Source organism: Cervus canadensis, chromosome 16, assembly GCF_019320065.1.
Source record: "Cervus canadensis isolate Bull #8, Minnesota chromosome 16, ASM1932006v1, whole genome shotgun sequence".
Lineage (NCBI taxonomy): Eukaryota > Metazoa > Chordata > Mammalia > Artiodactyla > Cervidae > Cervus > Cervus canadensis.
In genome coordinates this window covers 12,092,670-12,116,617 of record NC_057401.1, presented here as the reverse complement: position 1 = coordinate 12,116,617, position 23,948 = coordinate 12,092,670, and the positions used below count along the sequence as shown (strand labels likewise).

The following is a 23,948-nucleotide window of genomic DNA, read 5'->3' as shown; positions in this document are numbered from 1 at the left end:
TAGAACCCTCGGTCAAGAAAACTCATCTTAAATCTGTGTTAAGACACCCTTTAAAAAAAAGTCACAACTCTTAGAGACTGTCTCTGGATTGGACAGTAACATTGCTTTGGAAATACAGGGGGAACCAACAGGTAAAAGAGAAAAACTGTTAAGCACAGTCCTTCCTAGTTGCTTAATTTTTATTGCCTGCCATTGATATTCATTTCTTTCCCAGGGTGTTTTCCTGGGTAATGAGAAGATTCTAAAGTCAAATAAGGCTTTTGAACAGTGAAGATGTTTGCACTGTTCTCTTGAAGAATCCTATAGATTTATAGTGATCCTAAGAGGTGTCTCATATCCACTATATTAACTAGCCTTTTAGAAGCTTATGAACATTGTAGCTTTTATTGATTCCAGGGAATTGTACCCAACAATAAGCAATAAAAGTCGATGGTAACTTTCTTCCCATATAGGGGTGTGCAGATCAATATTTTGAATTTACTGTAATTTTCTGGTAATGGATGGAAGACCTGAAAAAATTGTGGAGCCTTGCAGGGCACAGCTGTGCAGTGTGGCCTTTTTATCCAAGCTCACTGTAGGTCACAGGCTTTCCCAAGTAACAAGAAACATAGTTAAGTGGCAGGGCCGACGCATATATTTATCACAAGCCTTCATCAGTCTCTTTGGAAGGAAAAGGGAGAATCACAAAACTTGTCCACAGTGACCTTAATTTTCTAGTCCTGAAGGACCTCTAAAGTGTACTGTCTTAAAGGCAATTCAAATGTTAAATATCCAACATTTGTATATGATCTCCTTCTGCTAAAGGAATTTTTTGTCCTGATTAGTAACAGGGTGTGTGTTTTCACTGAAGCCTGCTTTGCCTGGAATCTTCCAACTGTTTGACAGAACTGTGCCCAGGTTCTACAGTCAGAGCGGAGGAGAGCGGCATCCTGAGCACTTGCTCCTTGGTCTTACCCGTTTCTCACTTGTGCCCCAGGTGGCACATCTGATGTGAGTGTCACACTTCAGCCACTAGTCGTGGCTGACATCTGGGATGTTGGTGTATTCAGAACTGTGCTACGGGCTTCACGTGTGTTCTCAGCCTTCTCCACACCCATGACATAAGTTATAATAGCCTCATTTTATAACTTAGAAGACTGAGTCTTAGAGATGTTAAAGAGATTTTTCAAGGATGTTTTCCAGCATTGACTTTTATTAGATATATCTGAATCTCAGTCCTGTTCATTTAATCACTATGAAGTATACAATGAGCTTAAATAAGAATTTCTGTTTAACACAAAGTTTGGTTGATCTAATATCCGTTTTCTTGTTTTACTTCTTTTGTTGCAAAGGGCTGTGGCTCCTCTAATTTGATCAAAACAAATTTCTTTCATTTCAAAGATGGCACACTATTGCTTGAAAGAGACAGTATTTTGTTCCTTAAGAAAATGAGCACAGAAAATACTGTATGACTGTGGGCTGGAAGCTCCTAACCTTGAGGAAATAAACTCACCTCACTTAGTGTATAGTAAGCACTCAATCAACTGGAGATATCATTAATACGAGCTACTCCTAGGGTTTGATCCCTGCTACTCAGGAAACTTTGCAGAAATGTGGAAACTCAAGAGGCAGATTTCCCTTATATCATACTGAATTGGAAGGAGGTATGTATATAAATGGGAGATTCTCAAGCTTGATTTTTTGATAGCAAGGGTGTAACATGTTAGGAAGCATCAAAACCCTAGTAATTGGCTGGAAAGGAAGGTTGTTTCATTTGCTCGTTTACTTGGGGTTAACCAATAATTTGACTTGTTATGCTTTTCTATTTTAAAAGGTCTGTGTTAAAAGTAACGTTTGCAAAGCTTTGCTTCAAATAAAACCAGAGTCTATAAAAATACTTTAAGTGTGAAGTTTGCTTAGAAAGAGCTGCAAAGCTGTGTTGTAATACTCCTTTCTAAGAGTAATTGCCACTGTGTTATCAACTCTGAATGCAACTCAGTATAGCCTGCTTGGTGGGGGGCGGCGGACAGGTGTGTCCCTAATACAAATAGACCAAATCTTACTTGGTGATGAAAAGTAATTAAAACTGTTCTGGACTCAGACTGATGTGGATTCAAAGACAAGCTAAGCCATTTACCAGCTCTCTGACCTGTGTCACTACTTATTGGTCCGTGCCTTAGTTCTGCAAAATGAAAATAATAGTGAAAATTAAAGAAGATAATGTATGTCACCATGCAGTCAACATTAGGAACTGTGATTAGATGGATAAAGATGGGCTTAGTAAAGAAATACAATTCCCACCAATTGTGTAAAAAATTTAAAGTGGAAAAGGGGGTTGTGATTAATGATATTTAACTTTCATGCAAGAAAAACTTGAGGGGACTTCCTTTGTAGTCCAGTGGTTAAAACTTTTCTTCCAATGCAGGGGGTGAGGGTTCAAACTAAGATCCCATATGCCTCGTGGCCAAAAGGTCAAAGCATAATACAGAAGCTATATTGTAACTAATTCAATAAAGACTTAAAAAATGGTCCACGTTAAAAAAAATTTTTTTTTGAAGACCTGACCTTTGCTCTAATTTTACTTGCAAATCTCTCTCACATTCTCTCCCATCAGGGACCCTCTGGTCTAAATAAAATGGTTTTGCATCCCCTTATCCACATTCAGATTTCATGATTTAACTTTTGAATGGCCCTCTTCTTTCACCTCTGGATGGTGCCCTGCCCTTGGTAGTGGTTTAGTTGCCCAGACCTATCTGACTCTTTGAGGCCCCATGGACTGTAGCCCATCAGGCTTCTCTGTGCATGGGATTTCCCAGGCAGGAATACTGGAGTGTGTTGTCATTTCCTACTCCAAGGTATCTTTTCTATCCACAGATCGAACCCGCATCTCCTGCGTCTCCTACACTGAAGATGGATTCTCTAACTCACTTAGCTCCTAAATGTTCTAAACCTTCCCAGAAGTTAAGCACTTCTTTTCAGCTCCCATAGATCCTAGACACACATTTCTCTCTTGAATCTGCCCCTCCTCTCTTTCCCCACTGTCTCTTTCTTGGTCCTGACACTGAGCTTTGCTTCCTGGATAAATGAATAAGCCTCTGAGTTACTTTCCTGTGTAACTCATTTACCCCCTGTTACCAGAGCCATCCTTTTAGACATGTAAATTTAACCATCTTATTCTACTTAAAATGTTCTGTGAATTCCCCGTTGCCTATAGGGTAAAGACAGACTCTCCTAAAATCCCATGGTTTTCCCTGTGCCTGCCTCCATACGCGTGTCCTGTTATTTTTTTCTTTCTACCTTCTGTTCTGGCCTTTCCAAGTTTACTGAGAGCTATATGCTGTTTCACTCCACCCTGCTTTGCTGCATCCATTCATTCGCTCTTCTGGAATGCCCCTTTCCTCGCCCACTCCTGAGGCTGCCTAGCCAACTCCCAGATGCCTCTGAAGAAAGGCCAGGCTTAAGTATTGCATCACTTGGGAATATTTGATTCGCAAGGAGCAGAAACAGCAAGTTAAACTGGTTTAAACAATGAAGGGACTTGACTGGCTCCCGTAACTGAGAAATTCAGGTAGAGGCAAGACTGGATGCATTAATTCAAAGAAATCACCCAAGACCCAGTTTCTACCTGTCTTTCTTCTCTGTCACTTCTACCCTGCAGCTGCCATTAGAGTCTTGGGATTAGCGCTCCTCCTTTCTTGCTAGCTCTCTTGGAAAAGGGAAGGAGTTCTTTCCCAGGAGCCCAGAGCACACATTATTTGGCATCTTATTTTCCCAGATTGAATCAGATGCTATCTTTGAACCAATTACTTTGGCCCAAATGCTGAACTTTGCCATCAGTTTAACCTAACCTGAGCTAAGCCTGGCGGTCGAGAATAGTGTCAGTTCTACCAGATTTTGTTTTTATTAATGATGGGAAACATTACTGGGCAAGAAACCATCTTGAATCTCCTTAAAGAAAACTGATCACCCCCCTCCCTTGGTACTACTGCATATTTGGAAAAAAAAAACTCTGTTCCAGGTTTTTCCACACTATATTCTAAAGCAAGCCAAGTCCTTTAACCCCCGCACTTGCCTCATCAGCCTTTACTAAAAAGTGTTCAATGGATAAAAGAAAAACCAAAAAATATTTTGCTTGCTTTAATCCCCACATGTGTCCCTTGTTTTCACCTTTGGCAGAAGATTTTGCCTTCTGTTTCCGAAATTACAGAACTCTAAGTAAATTGCTTCAGTTTTCCTTTGTTGTTTAAAAGGTATCTGTTCTTACCTATACTTTTCTTCCTTTTAAAAGGAAAAACTGCCCTCTTTTTAAAAAACATTTTATTTATTTATTTTTTATTAAAGCCAACCCTCTCTGTTTATGTACTCATTCAAACCCCCCCCCCCCCCCCATTGCTCACATTACCACTTTGACCTGCTTTCTGGCACTTTCCCCTTGGAATGTAGGAGAAAACTGTGGCTAATAATGCAGGTTCAGATTTTGTGTCCACCATCTCCTGGCTTTGCAGTCCTGGGCAATCACTCATCTCTGGACACTTCATGGGAAGGCTGGAGTGTTGCATCAAGCAGCCAAGTGAATTTGTTAGGAAATTTGTAGACTCCATTTTTTATAGTATCTTACAAAACCCAAAGAGCCAGACACCCATATTGTGACTGAGGAACTTGTATATGGAAAGGTGTAGGAGGTGAATGCCAAGTCTTGAGGACCATGTTGATTTCAGTTCAAGGCAGAAAAAGCTAACTCAGAAAGGAAGGCAATAGCTACATGTGTTTTGTCAGAGAAAGTGAGCATGTGGTTGTGATCAAGTAAAATTTACACGAAAACCAAGCAAGCATTTTAGTGTGCCTTTTATGGTTTATTTTGTTGAACTTTACTGCCACAAATAAATATGTTAAAGTGCACTATGGTTATAGATACAGAAATAGAATGAAGTAAAACCTGCAAGAAAGCGAAATCCTTGAAGATTCTCCACCCAACTCCCATTCTCACTGTGAGAGAGATTTCAGTGGTATTTTACAGGTTGGATGGTTTAAAAGTCCAGGCATCTCTGTAGATTTCTACCTGCTGCTTTTCCAGCTTTATTCTACAGTTTGTTTGCAGAGAGCTGTGTACTTTATGAGCAATTCACTGGATTTTTCAAGGGTGGTTTGAACGTGAGCCACTTCTGAATAGAGCTCAGTTTCAGAACCAAGCCTTTCATGTAAGATCTGGTTCTGTGGTGTGGTGTGTATTCTTCTGTCCCCTGCTTCTGCCTTCACAAGTAATTCTCAGAAATGGACGTCAGAAAAATGGGGCTGAAAACCTTCCTTTAAAAGAGCCAATCCCTGGCTGAGCCTATACCCCTAGTTAAATTTACACCCCATTGAGTAGGAAAAGTTCCACTTGGGGCACCTTCCTTGCCCAACTCTTGCTTCCCACTTGGAAGGGAAATAACAATAAACCCCTCAAACTTCCCTACTATAATGACAGCTAGAAAAGTAGTATTCCATTAAAAAAAAAAATCCAACTAATGTGCCCTTAAGGGTACTTAGAAGTGCCAACCGCATGAAACAACATATACAAACAACTCTCTCTCCATCTGCAGGGTGGTGTTCAGACATCGATATTTGTCAGAACTCCCTGGGTGACACTGATGGGTAGCCAGGCTGCATTCAGAACCACTGCTTGAGCTGAGTTATCTCATCCCCTTTTATTTTCTCTCCCCCTGTTACCATTTACTCATTCAAATTATACTGCATGCTCTTGCACCTAGTGATATCTCTTTTGTCCTGTCTCTGTGTGTTTCCCCAAGTAGCTTTTGAATCTGTTTTGTTTTCTCCGTAGGTGTCCCTAACAGCGCCTGATACACTGCCTTGCACATCTTGGCTCTTTAAACTCTCTCCCTAAATTAATGGTTTGTCTGTCAGTGCTGAGTAGTGGAAGTCACCCTTGATGGCAGGGTGAGGCCACTGATGACTAATTAAGGGAAGATGATATGGAGGAGTATGGGAGCTTTAAATCTAATGGTTTCTGGAAAATAGTGAGGAAGTCGTGCCTGCTGGCTATCAGGGTTCTATTTGTCTGCAGGATTTTGCTTTTCTGTTAGGGGTGGGGGGGGGGGAGGGTGGGTTACCGAATTCCAAATCCTCTTCCCTTTCTTTTGGAGGACCTCCTGGGGTGTGAAGCCTGGTGGAGCTGGCCCCACCTCCTACTGTGCTCAGGAAGGGAGCAGGTGTTTCCTTGTTCCTGCCCCCTGGGCAGTTAGGGCAGGGCTCCAGGTGTATCACGCTGATACCCACCAAGAATGGGACACTCATGGGGAGTGCCTGCCCCAGTGCTGAGGGGAAGGTGCTGGGACCTGTCGAATCCTTCCCAGAGGGAAGCTGAGCTGAGCTTTGAGCAGCGGAGGTGTCCTAAGGGGGCTGTTCCCCAGAGGTTGTCATGTTCTCTGGGGGTTCATTTCCTAGTTCCTGCCCATTTTCGGACCTTGTCTGTGAAGCCGTCTTGTGTGAGACCTGGTATCTACCCAGTAGTGTTTTTGCTTGCTAGCTTCTTTCAGTTTGTGTGGTTTGAGGGTTTGCATAGGTTAGCACATCATTTCACAGCATGTACCACTGGAGCAAACTTCTCCCCACTTGTAGATTTGAAGTAGCCCTGTATGAATACTTATTTGTGTATGTGCCACTTCTTTTTCTGTCTGTCCTCTCTGCTCCTATCTCCTCCGGGCCATGGTTTTACATACCATCTTATACATTAATCAATTCAAAGTCTATTTCCAGCCCTGATCTCTTTCCTGAACCCCAGGTTCATTTGTCCAACCACCTGTTTGGAAGTTTCTCCTTGTTGTTCTCACAGACATCTTGAATGTGACATATCCAGACTGAAGTATTCCTCCCTCAAACTCTACTTGATCAGGCCAAGAACTTTGACCTTTTCTGGCCTTCTCTTCCATCTTCCACAGGCCAGTTCTTTCGTAACGTCTATAAAAACATATCTCAAACCTGGCTCTGACCATCTTCACTGATGGTCCAAGTCACAATCTTCTCTCATTTAGACTATTCTATAACCTTCTAAAGTACTGGATTAAATATGACCTTATAGTAAGCTTAGACTATTTTGGTATTTATTAATTCATACCTTCCATGCTCTAACTTAGATGTCCCTAACTTCCAGAGACTGGTACCTCCTGTTAAATCAGCTGCAGCATTAGGTTAGAAATAAAGTGCACAGTAAATGTAATGCACTTGAATCATCCAAAACCATCCCCTCTGACACCCAGTCCATGGAAAAATTATCTTCCACAAAATCAGTTGCTGGTGCCAAAAAGGGTAGGGACCACTGCTCTAAAATACACACATACACACATACAGTTTTTCTTTCTCTCTACTTCTCTCTCCTTCTTTTAGAGAACTTTAAAAATTTTTTTTAAATTATTTGAGATTTGTAGAAAAGTTGCAAGAAGGTTGAATTTTGGGATACCCTTCCCCCAGTTTCCACTAGTGTTAACATATAACCATAATGCACTTGTCAAAATTATGAAATTGACATTTATACATTACTATTAACTAAACTACACACTTTATTTGACTATCACCAGGTTTTCCACTAGTGTTCTTTTTAATGAGTCAAAATCCAGTCTAGGATCCAACATTGCATTTAGTCATTGTTTCTCCTGCGTCTTCTCTGATCTGTGACAGTTTCCCAGTTCCTTATTTTTCACAACCCTGACAGTTTTGAAGGTGTCTATAGATGACCCTAAGTTTGGGTTTCCCTGGTGCTTTTTTTTTTCCCAGAATGAAAACTGTAACTCAGAATTTTGGGCGAGAATGCCACAGAGGTGAAGTCCTTCCCATCACATCATAGCAGGGGCACATGATATCCATGCTTGTCGTTGGTATCATTACCGTTGGTTGGTTCAGATGGTGTTTGCCAGGTTTCTCCACTGAGGAGTTGCTGCTTTTCCCTTTCCCTCCTTTCTGCTTGGAAGGGAATCACCAAGTCCAGGGCTTCCCAGGTGGTGCTAGTGGTGGTCAAAGAACCCACCTGCCAGTGCAGGAGATGTCAGAGACACTAACACTAGTTTGATCCCTGGGTCAGGAAGATCCCCTGGAGGAGGGCATGGCAACCCACTCCAGTATTCTTGCCTGGAGAATCCCCATGGACAGAGGAGCCTGGTGGGCTACAGTCCATGGGGTCCCAAAGAGTCAGACTCGACTGAGTGACTTAGCAGGCATGCGCTAAGTACAGCCCCTTTCCAGGGGAAGAGAATGAAGCCCCACCTCTTGAAGGAGGGGATATCTTATTTGTAACACTATCTATAGACATCTCCTTTCTTTTTAAAATCATAGCTGGCCTATCAGTTAAAAAGAATAGTTCAAAGATTTCATGGCAGATATAACCATGTTATTTTATTTGTGTATGAAGAGCTATTAAACACTTCAGAAATAGTACATATTTTTAAAGTTGCCATTGTGGATATTGCATACATATTAAACATTGCAGCTATTTCTCAGTTGTCTTTATGAATAAGACAAGTTGTTTTCTCTGTTTGAGGCCAAGGTTGGCCGAAAGGAAAAGGAAAGGAAAAGAATCACCTATCCAAAAGTCTGCAAGCAATAAATGCTGGAGAGGGTGTGGAGAAAAGGGAACCCTCTTACACTGTTGGTGGGAATGCAAACTAGTACAGCTGCTATGGAAAACAGTGTGGAGATTTCTTAAAAAACTGGAAATAGAACTCCCATATGACCCAGCAATCCCACTTCTGGGCATACACACTGAGGAAACCAGAATTGAAAGAGACACATGTACCCCAATGTTCATCACAGCACTGTTTATAATAGCCAGGACATGGAAGCAACCTAGACGTCCATCAGCAGACAAATGGATAAGAAAGCTGTGGTACATATACACCATGGAATATTACTCAGCTGTTAAAAAGAATTCATTTGAACCAGTTCTAATGAGATGGATAAAACTGGAGCCCATTATACAGAGTGAAGTAAGCCAGAAAGATAAAGAACATTACAGCATACTAACACATATATATGGAATTTAGAAAGATGGTAATGATAACCCTATATGCAAAACAGAAAAAGAGACACAGAAGTACAGAACAGACTTTTGAACTCTGTGGGAGAAGGTGAGGGTGGGATGTTTCGAAAGAACAGCATGTATATTATCTATGGTGAAACAGATCACCAGCCCAGGTGGGATGCATGAGACAAGTGCTCGGGCCTGGTGCACTGGGAAGACCCAGAGGAATTGGGTGGAGAGGGAGGTGGGAGGGGGGATCAGGATGGGGAATACGTATAAATCTATGGCTGATTCATATCAATGTATGACAAAACCCACTGAAAAAAAATAAATAAATAAATTTTAAAAATAAAAATTAAAAAAAAAAAAAGAATCACCTATTATGCTTTCTCTTCTTTCTGGACTCACAGAAATTCTTTTCATGAACCTGAGGAACCTGTGTGTCCTCAGTCTTATCAAGAGATCACAAAATGAACAACAAAGCACTTAGGCCGATTAACTTTTCTTCATCTTTATTTTTAGTGTATGTACACTGAAAATATTTTTGCCAGTTAAAATTTATAGAAAAGGAGGCAAAGAAGATCATAATATTAAGCAAATAATGATATAAAGTTATTCTAAAAAATATTAGAAGTCACTGAAAAATCAACATTGATGAAAATAATTTTAAAATTCTAATATTCTTAAGTATACTCATATGCATTTCTTTAACCTATGATGATTAATAATCACACTTTTTAGTTCAGATGGATGTTTCTTGCCCTCTTTTCTCTCTCTGCCCTCCTCCCTTCTCTGTTCTTATGCTAAATTTTTAACACAGGTTCCCCATATACTCAGCACAAGCTTTGGTTTATGGCTGGTACTAAAAGATAGCATAATGGTAAAGAATCTGCCTGCCACTGCAAGAGATGCAGTTTCCATCTCTAGAATTAGAAGATCCCCTGGAGTAGGAAATGGTTACTCACTCCAGTATTCATGCCTGAAAAATTCCATGGACAGACGAGCCTGGTGGGCTACAGTCCACTGAGTCACCAAGAGTCAGAAAAGACTGAGCACACACACACATGTGCATTGCACTAATACTGTCCTTCTCCAGGCAAGGATACTGGAGTGGGTTGCCATTTCCTTCTCCAGGGGGTCTTCCCAACCCAGGGATCAACCTGGGTCTCCTGCATTGCAGGCAGATTCTTTACTGTCTGAGCCACCGGGGAAGCCCAATACCATATGTCTTACCTATAATTACCTTAATTATAAAAAGTGTGTGTTAGTGACCTTGTCCTGACACTAGGAGAATAAGATGAGGACACACACGCAGTCTCACGGGGGTTGGAGCAGTAAGTGCCTATTGTTGCTCATTTGCATCCAACCAGTTCAGGTTCATCAGCGTATGGTCCCGCGAGGCAGGGCCACAGCCCCTCCTGACTCCATCTGCAATATCTCAGTCTTCCTGGTATTTGCAGCTTTTGCAGCCATTGTTCACAAGGCCTTGGCCACAGCACATTCATTTCTCTCACTTTATTACTGTCACATCTGATTCCAATTTGCTACCAAATTGAGTTTCCAGTTCCGTGCCTGACATTCAAGTCGTCAGGTGGATTAGCTCCTCAGCTTGGTTAGCGTGGACCCTGAGGGTCAGTGGACAGTGGCCTATTAAATGTCCCCTGCCCCTCTGCCTGCAACCTCGGCTGCCGTCCCGGGAGCGGCAGTGCGGGGCTTCCCACTGTGACCTTTCTTCTTGTTTAGAACTCATAATTCTAGAGCTGTTGGAAAGACTTTCTGATTAAAAGCAGAATTGGCTTTGTATCCCTTATCTTGCGATTTCAGCAGTTTTTTTTTTTTCCTCAGAGCAAAGCAGCCAGCTTTCGGTTGGGTCATTTGGTGGAATATGATTGATTGAACTATTTGGGGATCATTTATTTGGCCCTTCCCCTCTTATCTTCTGAGTGATCTGTTTACCTACAGACTTGAAACAACATCTGACTTCTTTTCTGTTATTAATGATAACACCTCAGGTACCCCTCCTTTTCTTTTAAAGCTGCTGTCAGATGAGCTTACTAAACAGAAGTATTTATTTGTTTAATTAAGCTCTAGGCCTTTTGCTGTAAGTAGGTCTCAGGGATTTCTTTCTCTTTATTTATGGAAGCATAGTTGCTTTGCCATAGTGTGTCGACTTTAGGTGTACTGCACAGTGATTCAGTTATGTATATGTATTCCTTTTCAGATCAGTAATTTCTTTTTAAAAGAAACTCTCTGGTGAATGATTACTTCCAGGGAGTTCTTTTTTCTTTCTCTTTTTAACCTAAATACAGAACAGATTTCTCAGTGCTTGTCATAACCCGACACATGTATAGAAAATTATTCATTGGTTGTTCTATTTACATTTCAGGTTCCAAAGAAAACTGTCTTGGTCAGAGATGTTTCTCTCCTCATTAGAGGCTTTAGTAAATAAAGGTGCATTTATATTTTGGAATCAGGGGGCTAAGTTCAGCAAACACTGTAATTTCTTGGGGCTAATGAAGGATTAAAGAAAAACTCAAAGCAACAAAAAGCATTCCACCGCTGAACCCTGCAGCGCTCGAAAAGAAAATGGTTAGCTATTGGGAAAAGGGAGAAAATACTCTGTCCCTAAGAAGTTTTTTTTTCTTGCAATTAATCATCTGATTATTATAACTCTATATCAAAATATATTTCCCTGTTAATAAGAGAGTAAAGTAATAACTTTGATTAAGTTCTTTTTAAGGCAGGATCCTCCTCTGGGCTGCTACTCTCAAGTCTGTTTTTTTTTTTTTGGTAAGCTGTGTTGAAGTAAATTGCATGGTTTAGAAGTAAGATGGGAGGCCACAGGCCATGACAAACATTTAAGGATCCAATAAAAACAGGGAGCAGGAAAGGTGAGTTTGAAGCTGAAGGGGAAGCACCTTTCAGAAAATGATGTTTGAACTCCAGGTGGGCAAAAAAATAAATGATAATTATGGGAATGGAGGCCCAAATTTAGGCAAGCCTTTCAAATTTTGAGTTAAAATAGCCAGATGACTCATTGCTTCCTATTCTTTAGTTATCGTCATCAAATAATCACTCTCGAATGCCCAGGCCTCTGAAAGCTCCATTAGTGGGTGGAAGTATTTCTGTATCCCTTTTTATTGGTTTGTTTGGCTTGTTTGCTGGGTTGTTTTGTTTTGTTTTCCCATAGACACTCCATAGAAATGTAGATAATGATCTTAATTTGAGATAAGTGTGAGAGCATCCTTTGAAACTATAAAGCAATCTATTAATTGTTGTTACTGTCTGGTTACCTTTTTAGAGGTTCATTAACTTACTTTAAAAAATACCCTAAATCATAAGTCACATTTGCTTTAAGAAATAACACCAGCAGGAAGCCTTTTGCTGTGTTTCTTTTTAAAATTATGATCTTTGGTAGACACAATGTTTTGCCTGAGTTTATTTCTGTTGGGGGCAAATAGTCTGATTTACCTCCCTTTTCATTTCACCTTTCACTTAATTATAATCCTGCAGAATTTCCCCTCCTCCTTCTATTTCCTCTTTGGTTAAGTTCTTTGTTTTCTCAGATTTCCCTTACCCTCAATTATAGTGTCACGTAGCTCAACTCAGTATTTGACTGTCATTGCTTTGGAAGGATTGATGTCTTTTCTACTCTGGAATTTAGGTAATCTGTGTTTGAACCTTAAACACAGTGTGTAAAAGGAATAATGTAAGAAGGGATTCAGTATAAAATAATTGCACTAAAATCTCTTCAGTATAGAAAATGCAAAATCAAGCATAACAAGGAAGATATATTTTATGTTACCTGTTTGGTGTCCTAATAGTCTAAGGTTAAGGCAGCATCTCATATACATGTTTTGTTTTTTCTTTTGCAGAAGGAGCTGAGTCTCCCCAGAAGAGGAAGTCTGTAAGTAGAATAATTTAGTTTCCTTATTGATTCATTGGTATTTTGGGATACAGTGTGTAATGTCATTATTCTCTGACTTGTTAGATTTTCAATGGCAATCAAAAGATTAGTGATAATCAACTGAATTAGGAAAAGATAAAACTTTGCACTTATTTACAAATGTCAGAATTAATGATTTCAAAATAACTTGAAGAAAATTTCCAGGGTTTGTTCCTCACGCATACTGTCAGCCAAAATGCATTATTTCTGGGATAATCTTGAATTAAAAATTCTATTATGTAATCAAGCAAAAACATTATTTGGCCTGCAGATAGTTTAAATTGATCTGACTAAAGAATTAGTGCTTTTCTACATGATCTAGAATTCCATGATTGTTCTTTATACTATGACTTTTTGCAGAGTAAATGATATACTTTTGCCTTTGAATTGATGAAGACTTTGCATTCGCTAACCTTTCTACTAGATCTAGAGCTTAACTGAGTTGATTCCTGTAATGCTCTTATATTAAAATAGCAAATTTGCAAAAACATTGACTTGATTTCTTTATTATGTATTTCAGCCTTTTCTTTTTAAGGCTAATTGTATATTTGTACAAATCATAGTTTTTTTCATTAACGAGTTGTGGAATAAAATTAATTGCCTTTAATAATGCACTAAGGTTGATTTACTCTCAACTAGTACTGTGTAAGGGCTGGTCTAGAAGTATTTGGATTTGGTGTCTGATTTATGTTGAATTTAGTGGATGGGGCAGTGTCCTTTAAAAAAAAAATAAGTATAACATTTAAGATAAATTTATGCAAATCCCAACTTGGAGAATTAGAAATGTATGTAGTGACTGTTAAAAGAGTTCATTCTTTTGACTAAGTTTTGAAAATTTCAGTCTTTGCATCTAGGAACCAAAACTTCATCAATTGAGAACTTTTCAATACTATCCATTTTGATCTCTACTTTTTTAGTTGCCAGGAGGATACTGGATCATTATTCTTGGAGAATATGCCTGAATAAATTTTCACTGGCTCCCAGCTTATATCTCTGGATGCTACAGGTTGATGGCCTAATAGTTTATCATAAGAAATGTCCTTAGAATCAAAAATCTCCATTCTTCTGCATAATGATTAGGACTCTTCTGCCTAGACTGGTAGAAGTTCAAACTTTTTGATATTTTCCATCATAATGAGAAATAAAGAACTAGAAAAACAGAAATATCTACATAAAATATATTTATAGATAAAAATCTCTTTCTGTCATAATTTTTTTAACCCTTAAAGTATCTTAGGCTTGTCTTTTATACTTTATTTAAAAACTTTAGAAATCTAGTCAAATCTTCCTTTTAGCCTTTATAAAGGTGGTACTTTTTTTTTCTGTTAGTACGTTTCCTATAAATTATTATGATGATAATGTTAATTAACAAAGTAGATTCTTCATGCTTATTGAAAGGCCATATCTCCTTTAGCACTTGTATAAATCTCAAATCTGATTATATTAGCTGATAGCCATCAGATGGTGGGAGAAATACATAGGAAAATATTTAAATTTCTTTGCTTAAGAGAACGGAATCTTTAACAGAAAAAAAAAAAAAGAATGATGACATTAGTTTGTTTGGATTACATGCTTTGAATACTTAGTAAGAGAAAGATAAAATTATATATAAGTCAATTAAAAATCCCCTCCTAATAAAAATCAGCTGGTCTATTGATCAAATTATGTGAATAAAGCATCGTATGTATATCAACATAAATCTACCGTTTTTTTTTAGTGAACTTTGAAAAAATTAACACTTGCAAGTAAAGCAAATAAGAAATAAACATTCTATTTTTTTATTTTCTATTAAATACAAGTGTTCCTCAAAAATTAATGACTTATGACATAGATGTTCTGGGATATAATGCCACTCTGAGTTTTCAATACAAATCTAATGAAGACAAGTACATGTGTGTTTTTCTTAGGTATTGGTGCTAGCCCACATCATGGTACTTGATCATTAAACCTGTTAACATTTCCTCAGTTTATTTACTGTACAATTTACTGCACAAATGCTTTCAAGTCTTTTATTACTTCTCCCAGAAAGATTGAGGATTTCATCCTGCTCTTCTGTTGAGTTGTCTTTCTGTGTCAACAGCGAGCAACTATGCAATGGGATGTATTCCATGTTGTCTGTGGTCCCTGAGCATGTGATTGAACTTTTCAGAGGGCATGTACCTTCAGAAAAGCTGTCTTTTGAAAGAAGGCACTTGGTTTTGTTACATCTGCAACTTCTAATTTGTGTGCATGGAAGGATAATATTTTTAAAATGCATTTCCATCATTCAGACACATAGATTTATCAGATTTTTAAAAGTTTAGTATTGTTTTAAGTAAGCTTATAGATATTGCTTGTCTGGAATCAAGTGATCAAAACATATGTGTGATATAAAGCATATATATGTATATATAATATAAAAGCTAAAGCTTTTACAAATAAAAGAACATAGAAAGTAGGCTTTTCTTTTTATTACTAATTGAAAAGGACAAAAAAGCAAACTATATTGTCTAGAAAAAAAGGAATACAGATTGCCAATAATGTGTAATTCACATTTTCTCCAGGACTAACTTGAAGTCTGTGTTTCTCATGTGTTTTAAAAGATTGTGAAGACAATGATTGGGACTTTTCTGTTTTTAACAGTGCAAATGTCATCAGAAAGAGAGGTTAAGGGAAATTATTTCTAGACCTGATGTTACTTAATAGCCAAGTGAGCCCAGACCAGTTTTCCAGAAGTTCTTCCAGCCCTTTACTGACTTCAAGACCCCAAATCCCCTCTCTATTCTGGCTCCCTGTAGGGTAGACTTTAGCTAGTTGTCTTCTTCTTACAAGGAGTAGCCATTTCCCCAGATTCTTCTAGATCGTTCCTTCTCTTTGTCCTTGGAACAGAAGTTGCCATACTCTCTGCTCCCTTTCCTCTTAGCTATTTATCAAAAGCTATATATCCTATCATGAGATAGTCATGCAATGAAATACTATACACCCAACAGGATGACTAAACTAGAGCAAATTCCAGATTCAAGATGTTAACAGCATTTAAGTTGTAAAATTTCCAAAAACAGCGAATCTAAACTGTCCATATTTATTAAAAGGTTAATAGTCTGGTGGGTCCCTTAACTAGTCTTTTGAATGTGAGTCCTAAAACGACAATGCTGAGTGATAAAACTCCCTGTGTGGTGTTTGTTTTCAGACAAGGAAAGTGGGAAAAGGGTAAAAGTCCAAGGTGTGAGCTGATGGGTAGTTCAGGGCAAAATCACGGTCCCCTTTAATTGTAAAGGACCCATCATATTTTGTTAATTGATCAAATAAATAGCCCTACAGGATAAAGGGCTTCTTTTTTTCATGGAATTCCCTGGAGAGAGGAGCAGGCTCTCTGCAGTTACCACTTTATTTTTGTTGAAACAGCAACTGACACTTGGTGAGTTAGTTTCTTGGCTTTATGTTCTTTTGGCCCCACACATCTAGCAGTAGAAACTCAAAGCAGAAAGCAGCTCCTCCTGTGCACACAAGACCTGGAATAGTATGTTTCCTGCATGCTGAGGAATTGCTGGGAGGATTGAAATTACTGAAAGCAACTGAAGTGTCTTCTTGGCTTAGTTTTAATTTCTTGATCTAGCAACGACACTATTCTCTCCATAGAGTTTTGTCCCTTCTCCATTCCTCCTCTCCTTTCATTGTTATTCTGAGATGGCTGAAGTCTAGTAGGATTGGTCGTGGAATAAATAGGGCAAGGTGCTGTTGGCATAATATCATTTCAGGTCTGCTAGGAAATTCATTTTCCTGTCCACAAAGAAGACAGGCGTCTTAAACACACTTATCATAGTGCCAGACATCCATCCAGTTGGATCTGAAAAAACTGAAATTCATTCAGTTGGATCTTAAAGGTGTTTTCTCTCTGGAGGGGTCTCACTGAAATGAACATTCCTTTGGGCAGGGTGTCTCTGAGCTGCGTTTAGCACAGCAGAAGATGAGTCATTAATGGGATGCTTCTGGTGGCCTGATGAGGGACAAAACTAGATAGGGGAGGTACTGTCAAGAACCATTTTGCAACATGTTAAAAAGTACGTGAAAAAGGTGATAAGCTTATTTCACGTTTTTCCCATGTTGTATCTCTTGGGCAGGGGCAGGAAAGGATGTTTAGAGATAGAAGACCAGAGTGAGCAGCAGAGAGAGAGAGTGTTATTAGAGAGGTTAGGACAACAGAGGCAAAAGACCCTGAAAGTTATTGGAAGCTTCTGGATGGAGCTGGGCCTATTGGACTTAGAAGACAGCTTGTCCCACAGTAGATAGGTTGAACTGGGTGCACTGGATTAGGACACAGTAAGTCCCCTACATATGAATGAATTCTAGTCTGAGAGCATGTTCGTAAGTTTGTTTGTTCCTAAGTCCAACAAAATTAGCCTAGGTACCCAACTAACACATTTGGCCATATAGTACCACACTGGAATAGGTTTATAATAGTTTTCACACAAATAATACATGAAAAAACAAACACACAAAAATAAAGAATACATTTTTAATTTTACAGTATACTACCTTGAAAAGTACAACAGCTGACACACAGGGGCACTTTCACATTTTTGAAAGTTCACAAATTAAAGGTTCATGTTTAGGGCACTTGCTTTATTTCTTAGATTGAAATTCCTTATTTTGAAGTGCCCTTCTATATAATTGGATAGACTCAGGTTGATGTCATTGGCATATGTAGGTCTGTGTATTTTTTAAAAAGAAGACTTATATTCAGGCCAGTTGTATTTCAGCCAGAACATACTGCCCTGACGAGCTGTTAGGAAAAGTAGTTTGAGTAAAATGAGGTTATTTCTAGAATGCAAGGAGAGGGAATCACCCTGATTCTACAACTGAGTTGAATTAGATTTATGAGATTTTCAACAAGGTGAAGGCAAGATTTTCTGAGAGGAAAAGGGCTTAATTCAAGCAAAATGAAGGGCATGTAAACAGTATTTGGATAAGTTTTAAAATGAATTTAGTTTTCCTCTTAGTACTTTCTTCCCTCCCACCCCCACAAATATGGAAGCAAAAATTCAAAATAACTATTGTTGAAGCCGATTGGAAGTCCAGAGTCATTTTGAATGTTAGAAACCCAGAAACAAAATGAAGAAAAAATTGAGTGTTGCATCTGAATTAGCATTTAAAGTGGCATGTTTATATAAAAAGAGAATGGTGTAATATATCCTGAGAGTAAAGAGAGGATTTCAGACTGTGAAAGAATGTCAATTGCATTTATGTATTCATCGAATAGCCAGTTTTGGTATTTGGTATGTATTTGCAGCATCCCTTATCACGCCTGCATTTATCTTCTGTGAGGGGGTTGGGGGACGAGACTTGGGAGATAGAAACAATGCAGGATTGATTTTCCCACCTTTGCAAAATTATTAGGAAAACCTTAGCTTTGCTCCAGGAGAGGGAGAGTTGGGTCATCTAGGGAGGTTTATCAAAATACATGTGCACATTTCCAAACACACTTGGGGGTGCAAATTGAAACCTGTGTGTATGTGTGTTGGGTGCTGAGAAAGGGAGAGTGGGGGACTTGTGACCTTTCAGCCCATTCTCTGGGTCAATCTAAAATGCCACCCTTGGCTAAGAACTGCTGTTCTTAGGGGAGCTGCAGGGTACGCGGCATGCAGAGTGAGCTTCTGGATGTCCAAAGGCATGAAGGTGAGTTCTCTTTCAAATTTACTAGGATGATTTTTTAGCAAGCCTGAATCAGACAGGAATTTGGAGACTTTTTGGTGAACATTTCTTTTCAGCGTGGGCTTCCCTTGTGGCTCAGCTGGTAAAGAATCCTCCTGCAATACAGGAGACCTAGGTTTGATCCCTGGGTTGGGAAGATCCCCTGGAGAAGGGAAAGACTATCCACTGCAGTATTCTGGCCTGGAGAAGTCCATGGACTATATATATACATAGTCCATGGGGTTGTAAAGAGTGGGATACGACTGCGCAACTTTCACTTCGCTTTACTTTTTAGCAAGCCTTACTGAAGAAGGTGGCCCATTGGTGGATGCGTGGCTGTGGTCCCTTCCTAAAAGCCACCTTTTTGGGTCTTTTATTCAGTAGGCATTTCAGAGCCACACTGCCTGGATTCAATCCTACCTCTGCCATTTAACCAGCCTATGACCTGCAGAAGGTTATTTCATCTCTGTGTGTCTTTATTTCCTCATTTGTAAAAGCATGTATCCTGTATCCAAGTATCCTGGAACGTTTTGAGGATTAAATTAATAAACATTTGTAAAATGTTCGTAACAGTACCTGACACGCAGTAAGCTCTGTGTGTTTCGTTAAACATAAAGGGAATGAAACCTTCTACCCCAGCCCTCCCATCACTTCTTTCTGTCCTGTTGAGTTAAACAAAGGACTGCCAAGTAAACTGAAGAAGTTCCCTTGAAGCCAGATCATTTGAGTAGCACTTTCTAGAGGGTGACAGTGTATACCAACACTTCTGTCAACAGAGGGTATTAGAGAGGGCAGCCGGCCATGTACTCTTGGGTAGATTTTTCCCTTGTTTCCCTCCATGGTCTACCCCTCATATCAGGAGATTTCTAGTTGTGTGAAGGAGACAGTCCCCACACATGTTCTGGCTCTGTAGCATCAAGCTGTGAGGGAACTCCCTGTGCTCAGGGGGTGGCCTGTGTTCCGGAATAATCCATCACTTGACACCTGCCCATCCTTCTCAGCGTGGTATTCAGGTTACTTCTCCTAACTGTGTTTTGAGACAGATATTGAGGAAAATGAAGTGGGATATTGTAGATGTACATGCAGAAAAGTTTAATCATAGGATTTCGGAGCTGGAAGACACCTTAACAGAAAACTGCTTTTAAATACCATTGTTTGATAAGTGAGGGACCAGCAACTCAGAGGACATGAGATTTGCGTGTTGAGGTTGCTTCTTGACCATGGCCAGAATTTAGGGTTCCCACCCACCCCGGACTGGAAAGCAACCTTTCCTTCTTTAGGGAAATACATTTGAGTTAAAAAGAGATGATGAGCAAGGGTGTGGATGCACTCTGTTCTGTGAAGATGTGAATTACAGTCTTCATCCACAGTGCGGGTCACATCAAAGGCAGATTTTTGACAGAGTACACTTGACTTCACTGTGCTTGTCATGGTTTCTTTGAACATTGTGGAGCGTGTAGCCTCAAACTGTTCTTAAATATGTGCACATATAGCTGATTCGCTCTGTTGTAAAGCAGACCCTAACACAAAGTGGTGAAGCAGTTATACTCCATTAAAAAGAAGAGAGTTTACACCTAAAACTGCAACGGAAAGGAAAATGTTAAGTCACATACCAGCACTACCAGGATACGGAGTTAACTCAGACTAGTGATGCTACACTGGTGGGGTGTGGCAGTTCCCAAATGTCCATCATCCAAGGAGTTGTGTGAATGGGGCAGCTGAATTCCGTATTGTTCTCCTGACCCCGTTGCTGTAGTAAGTCAGGCCCTCTGTGGGGAACTATTGGTCGTATCCATTTGCGCGTATAGCATTTCTCTTTAGAATCACTGCATTTTCCTCTGCCATTCTGACTCGTGGGAATTAGACTTCCTGCTCTTTGACTCTTTGTGGCAAATGACTGTCAGACGTAAGCGGCTGGGTGAGAAATAGCTTAGGATTTCCCTCTCTGCTTTTCTGCAGTAAAGGCCTCAACCTCTGAGCTTCTGGGGGTCATTTCTTTCATCTGAATACACAGGCCTTGTCTTTGAACATGCTTTTATATAAAGCCATCTCTTCTGGGATAAGGATGAGGACTTTTCCATGCTTCTGTGTTGGAACCTAAGACATGCCCACAGAACATCCCAGAACCTGTACACCTGTCTTTCCAGTGGCCTTCTGGGCTCTGCTTTACCTCTGACATCACCCAGGTAGCTTTTGATTCCTTCCATAAGGAAATTGTATGCATAGAGTTCCACAAATGCAATTGCATGAGAGGAAAGATTTATTCTGTAAATTTTATTGGCATGTGGAAATGGGTGCCTAGTCTGGAAGGGTAAATTTTGATGTTTTTTTTAAAGCATAAAAATTCTAATGATAATAAATTTAAATAGGCCTAATATATTGAAGGAAAGGATTTTTAAATGCTTCTTTCCTAGAACTATAATCTTTTAAGAAATATTTGCCTATTTTGTAGATGCTTAGGTGAAAATGTTCTTCCTCTATTAGAACGTATTAATTTGGCCTAGGCATTATGCTTTTTATTGTGTGGGAAGAAATTATTTTTAATTTCTGCTGTGTCCTACAGATCAGTGAGATTAACCTTGGGGTGACATTAGCTCTGATTGCTTAACTCTTACTAAACCCTGATTTTTCCAATGCTGACTCTACTGTTATTGGTGGTGGTGTATGTGCTTTTACTTAGGAAGAGGTCTTTTGCATTTACTGGTGTTTTTCAAAAACTGAGGAGAGCGTTTTCATGGCACCCTCTGCATCCTTGTGTCACTGCTGTGGGACAAATGTTGTTCACTGCAGAGTCAGTGTGGACCGTCCCCCTGGGCTGACATCAGCTCTAGGGGAGGGCACGGTCTGCTCTCCTGGGCTCCCCTTGGCCTCTTGCTGAGAGGATTTGCTCTGTGCATGGCACATGAGTGAGTTCACCAGGGGTTTGATATTTCAGGTTGTAAGGCATAGTGTTTAGTATCTTAACAAATCAAGAATCAATTATCTTGGAGAATAAGCAGAAGTTTTTTTAAGTGTAGGATAAATTAAACGCTTAAACCAGTCCTAGTGGATTAAAGAAGCCTTTGGAAGCCCTGGAGTATATTTTGAAAATACACTTGACATCATATACTGAAATGAAATTAATAGATCAGTATATGGTTTTAAGTCTTAGGGGAACATTGGTGGTTTTTTTAGTGAGATTCTAAGGTATTACCAATTTGTATGTAAATGAAGTTGATTCTGGTAGAATCACAGGGAAAAATACTGTCATCAAAAAGCATGTTACTTAATTTTTATCTTTGAGAATTCAAGTCACTTAGCTCTATCCCACTTTTTTTCTTTTTTGGCTGGAAGGTGTTGGTTAGACCACATCCTTAAGACCACAGCAGAGGGTGGTGATGATGGTGGTGATCTGGGAAAATACTTAAAAGGGGAATTAAAGCAAACATAGTTTAGATTGTTACTCCTCAAGGCTCTGTGTAGTTTCTTTTCATCCATGGACCTTTTATTTACTGTTTAACATCACCTCGGCTGTTTTATGTTAAGTACCAGGAATTGTAAATTATAATTGTATTAAACCACAGCAGAATTTAAAACAACACAATGAGACAGAACCACATCCTGTCATGAAATCCCTTGTAGCATGAGCCAATTTAGGCTTCCCTGGCTTCCCTGGTGGCTCAGTGGTGAAGAATCCATGGCCAAGGAAGAGACATGGGTTTGATCCCTGGATCATGATGACCCCCTGGAGAAGGCAATGGCAACCCACTCCAGTATACCTGCCTGGGAAATTCCATGGGCAGAATGAGCCCGGCGGACTACAGTCCACGAGGTTACAAGAGATTCAGACATGACTTAGTGACTAAGCAGCAAGAGCAGCATAACCCTACATGCTCACAGTACGTAGCATGCTTCCCCCTCCCCTTAAAAAAAAAAAAAACAAAACTTCATTGACCCATAATTGTGGGTTAATATTTCCCTAACAGCTAACAGTGCTTCCCCTTCCCCTTAAAAACAAAGCTTCATTGACCCATAATTGACATATCATAAATTATACTTAAAGTACACAATCTCATAAATTGACATGCACACATATATACAGACACTCCTGTGAAACCAGCTCCACAGTCAAGGTAATGAAATATCCATCTCCTCCAGAAGTTTCCTCTTACAGGTTTGTAATTGCTCCCCCCTCCCCCCCCCCCGCCAACATGCCTAATCAGACAGTTACTAATATTTTCCATTCCTAAAGATTCGTTTGCATTTCCTAAACTTTTAAATAAATGGAACAAAACTGCTTTTACTCTTTTTTTGTCTGGTTTCTTTCACTCCATGTAATTATCTTGCGATTCAGTTCTTTTGCAGTGTATGTTAATAGTCCATTGCTTTTTATTTCTAAGTAATATCCTATTGGTGGGTACAGCATAGTTTGATTATCCATCCACTTGCTGATAGACATTTGGGTCACATATAGTTTTGGGCCACTATAAATAAAGCTGCTATACATGATTGGTAGATTTTCTCCTGGTTTCAGTTGCTTTACAGCATCTATTAAAGAGCAAAATATTTTAGTTTTCATGAAGTCAAATTTATCAGTTTGTTCTTTAAGTGGTTATGGTTTTGGTGTTGCATCTAAGTCATCTTTGACTGTTTCAGGGTCACAAAAGTTTTCTCCTCTTTTTCCATAAAATTTATAATTTTAGATTTAAAATTTTAGATGTTTATGTCTATGATCCATTTTGAGATAATTTTTGTGTGTGGGTGAAGTCTGGATTGAAGTTTTAAGTTCTTGCATACAGGTATCTAACTGTTCTAGCACCATTTGTTAAACAGACCATTCTCTGTCCCCTCTCCACTGAATTTCTTTGCAGTTTGGTTGAAAATTGGTTGTCCATATATGGGTGTCTGTCTACAGACTTTCTATTCTGTTTCATGTCTTGTTTGTCTTATATCAGTGTCTGCACTGATTGAATTGTTGTAGCTGTATAGTAAGTTCAGATATCGGATAGTGTTAGTCATCCAGCTATATTTTTTATTTTCAAAATTGTTTGGACCATTCTAAATTCTTTAGGTTTGGAATCAGCTTATCATTTTTCTGCCCCCAAAATCCAGGTGAGATTTTTATTGGAATACATTAAATCTTTAGAGCAATTTGAGAAGCTATGAAAAAATTTCCAGTCGTTATAAGTCTTAAGGATAGATTAGGGAGAGCAGTGTGTTAGTCGATGCAATGTGGAGAGACTGTGATGGAACTGTCACCAATGATATACTGATGGAGGAGATGGGTAACCCAGCTGTGGGAGGCTGAGTTGTGGAATAAGTGACCACAGATAAGCAAACATCCCCTCAGAGAAGCTCAAGAGA

General features: G+C 39.3%; 1 protein-coding gene across 1 annotated transcript in view; it reads left to right on the top strand.

The window, feature by feature from the left end:
- MAST4 (microtubule associated serine/threonine kinase family member 4) overlaps positions 1-23,948 on the top strand; it is a 608,649-nt gene that overhangs the window by 304,211 nt on the left and 280,490 nt on the right. The window contains exon 5 of the mRNA XM_043488941.1: positions 12,865-12,896. Coding sequence (XP_043344876.1) covers positions 12,865-12,896 — 32 coding nt within the window. The remainder of the gene's footprint in view (positions 1-12,864; positions 12,897-23,948) is intronic.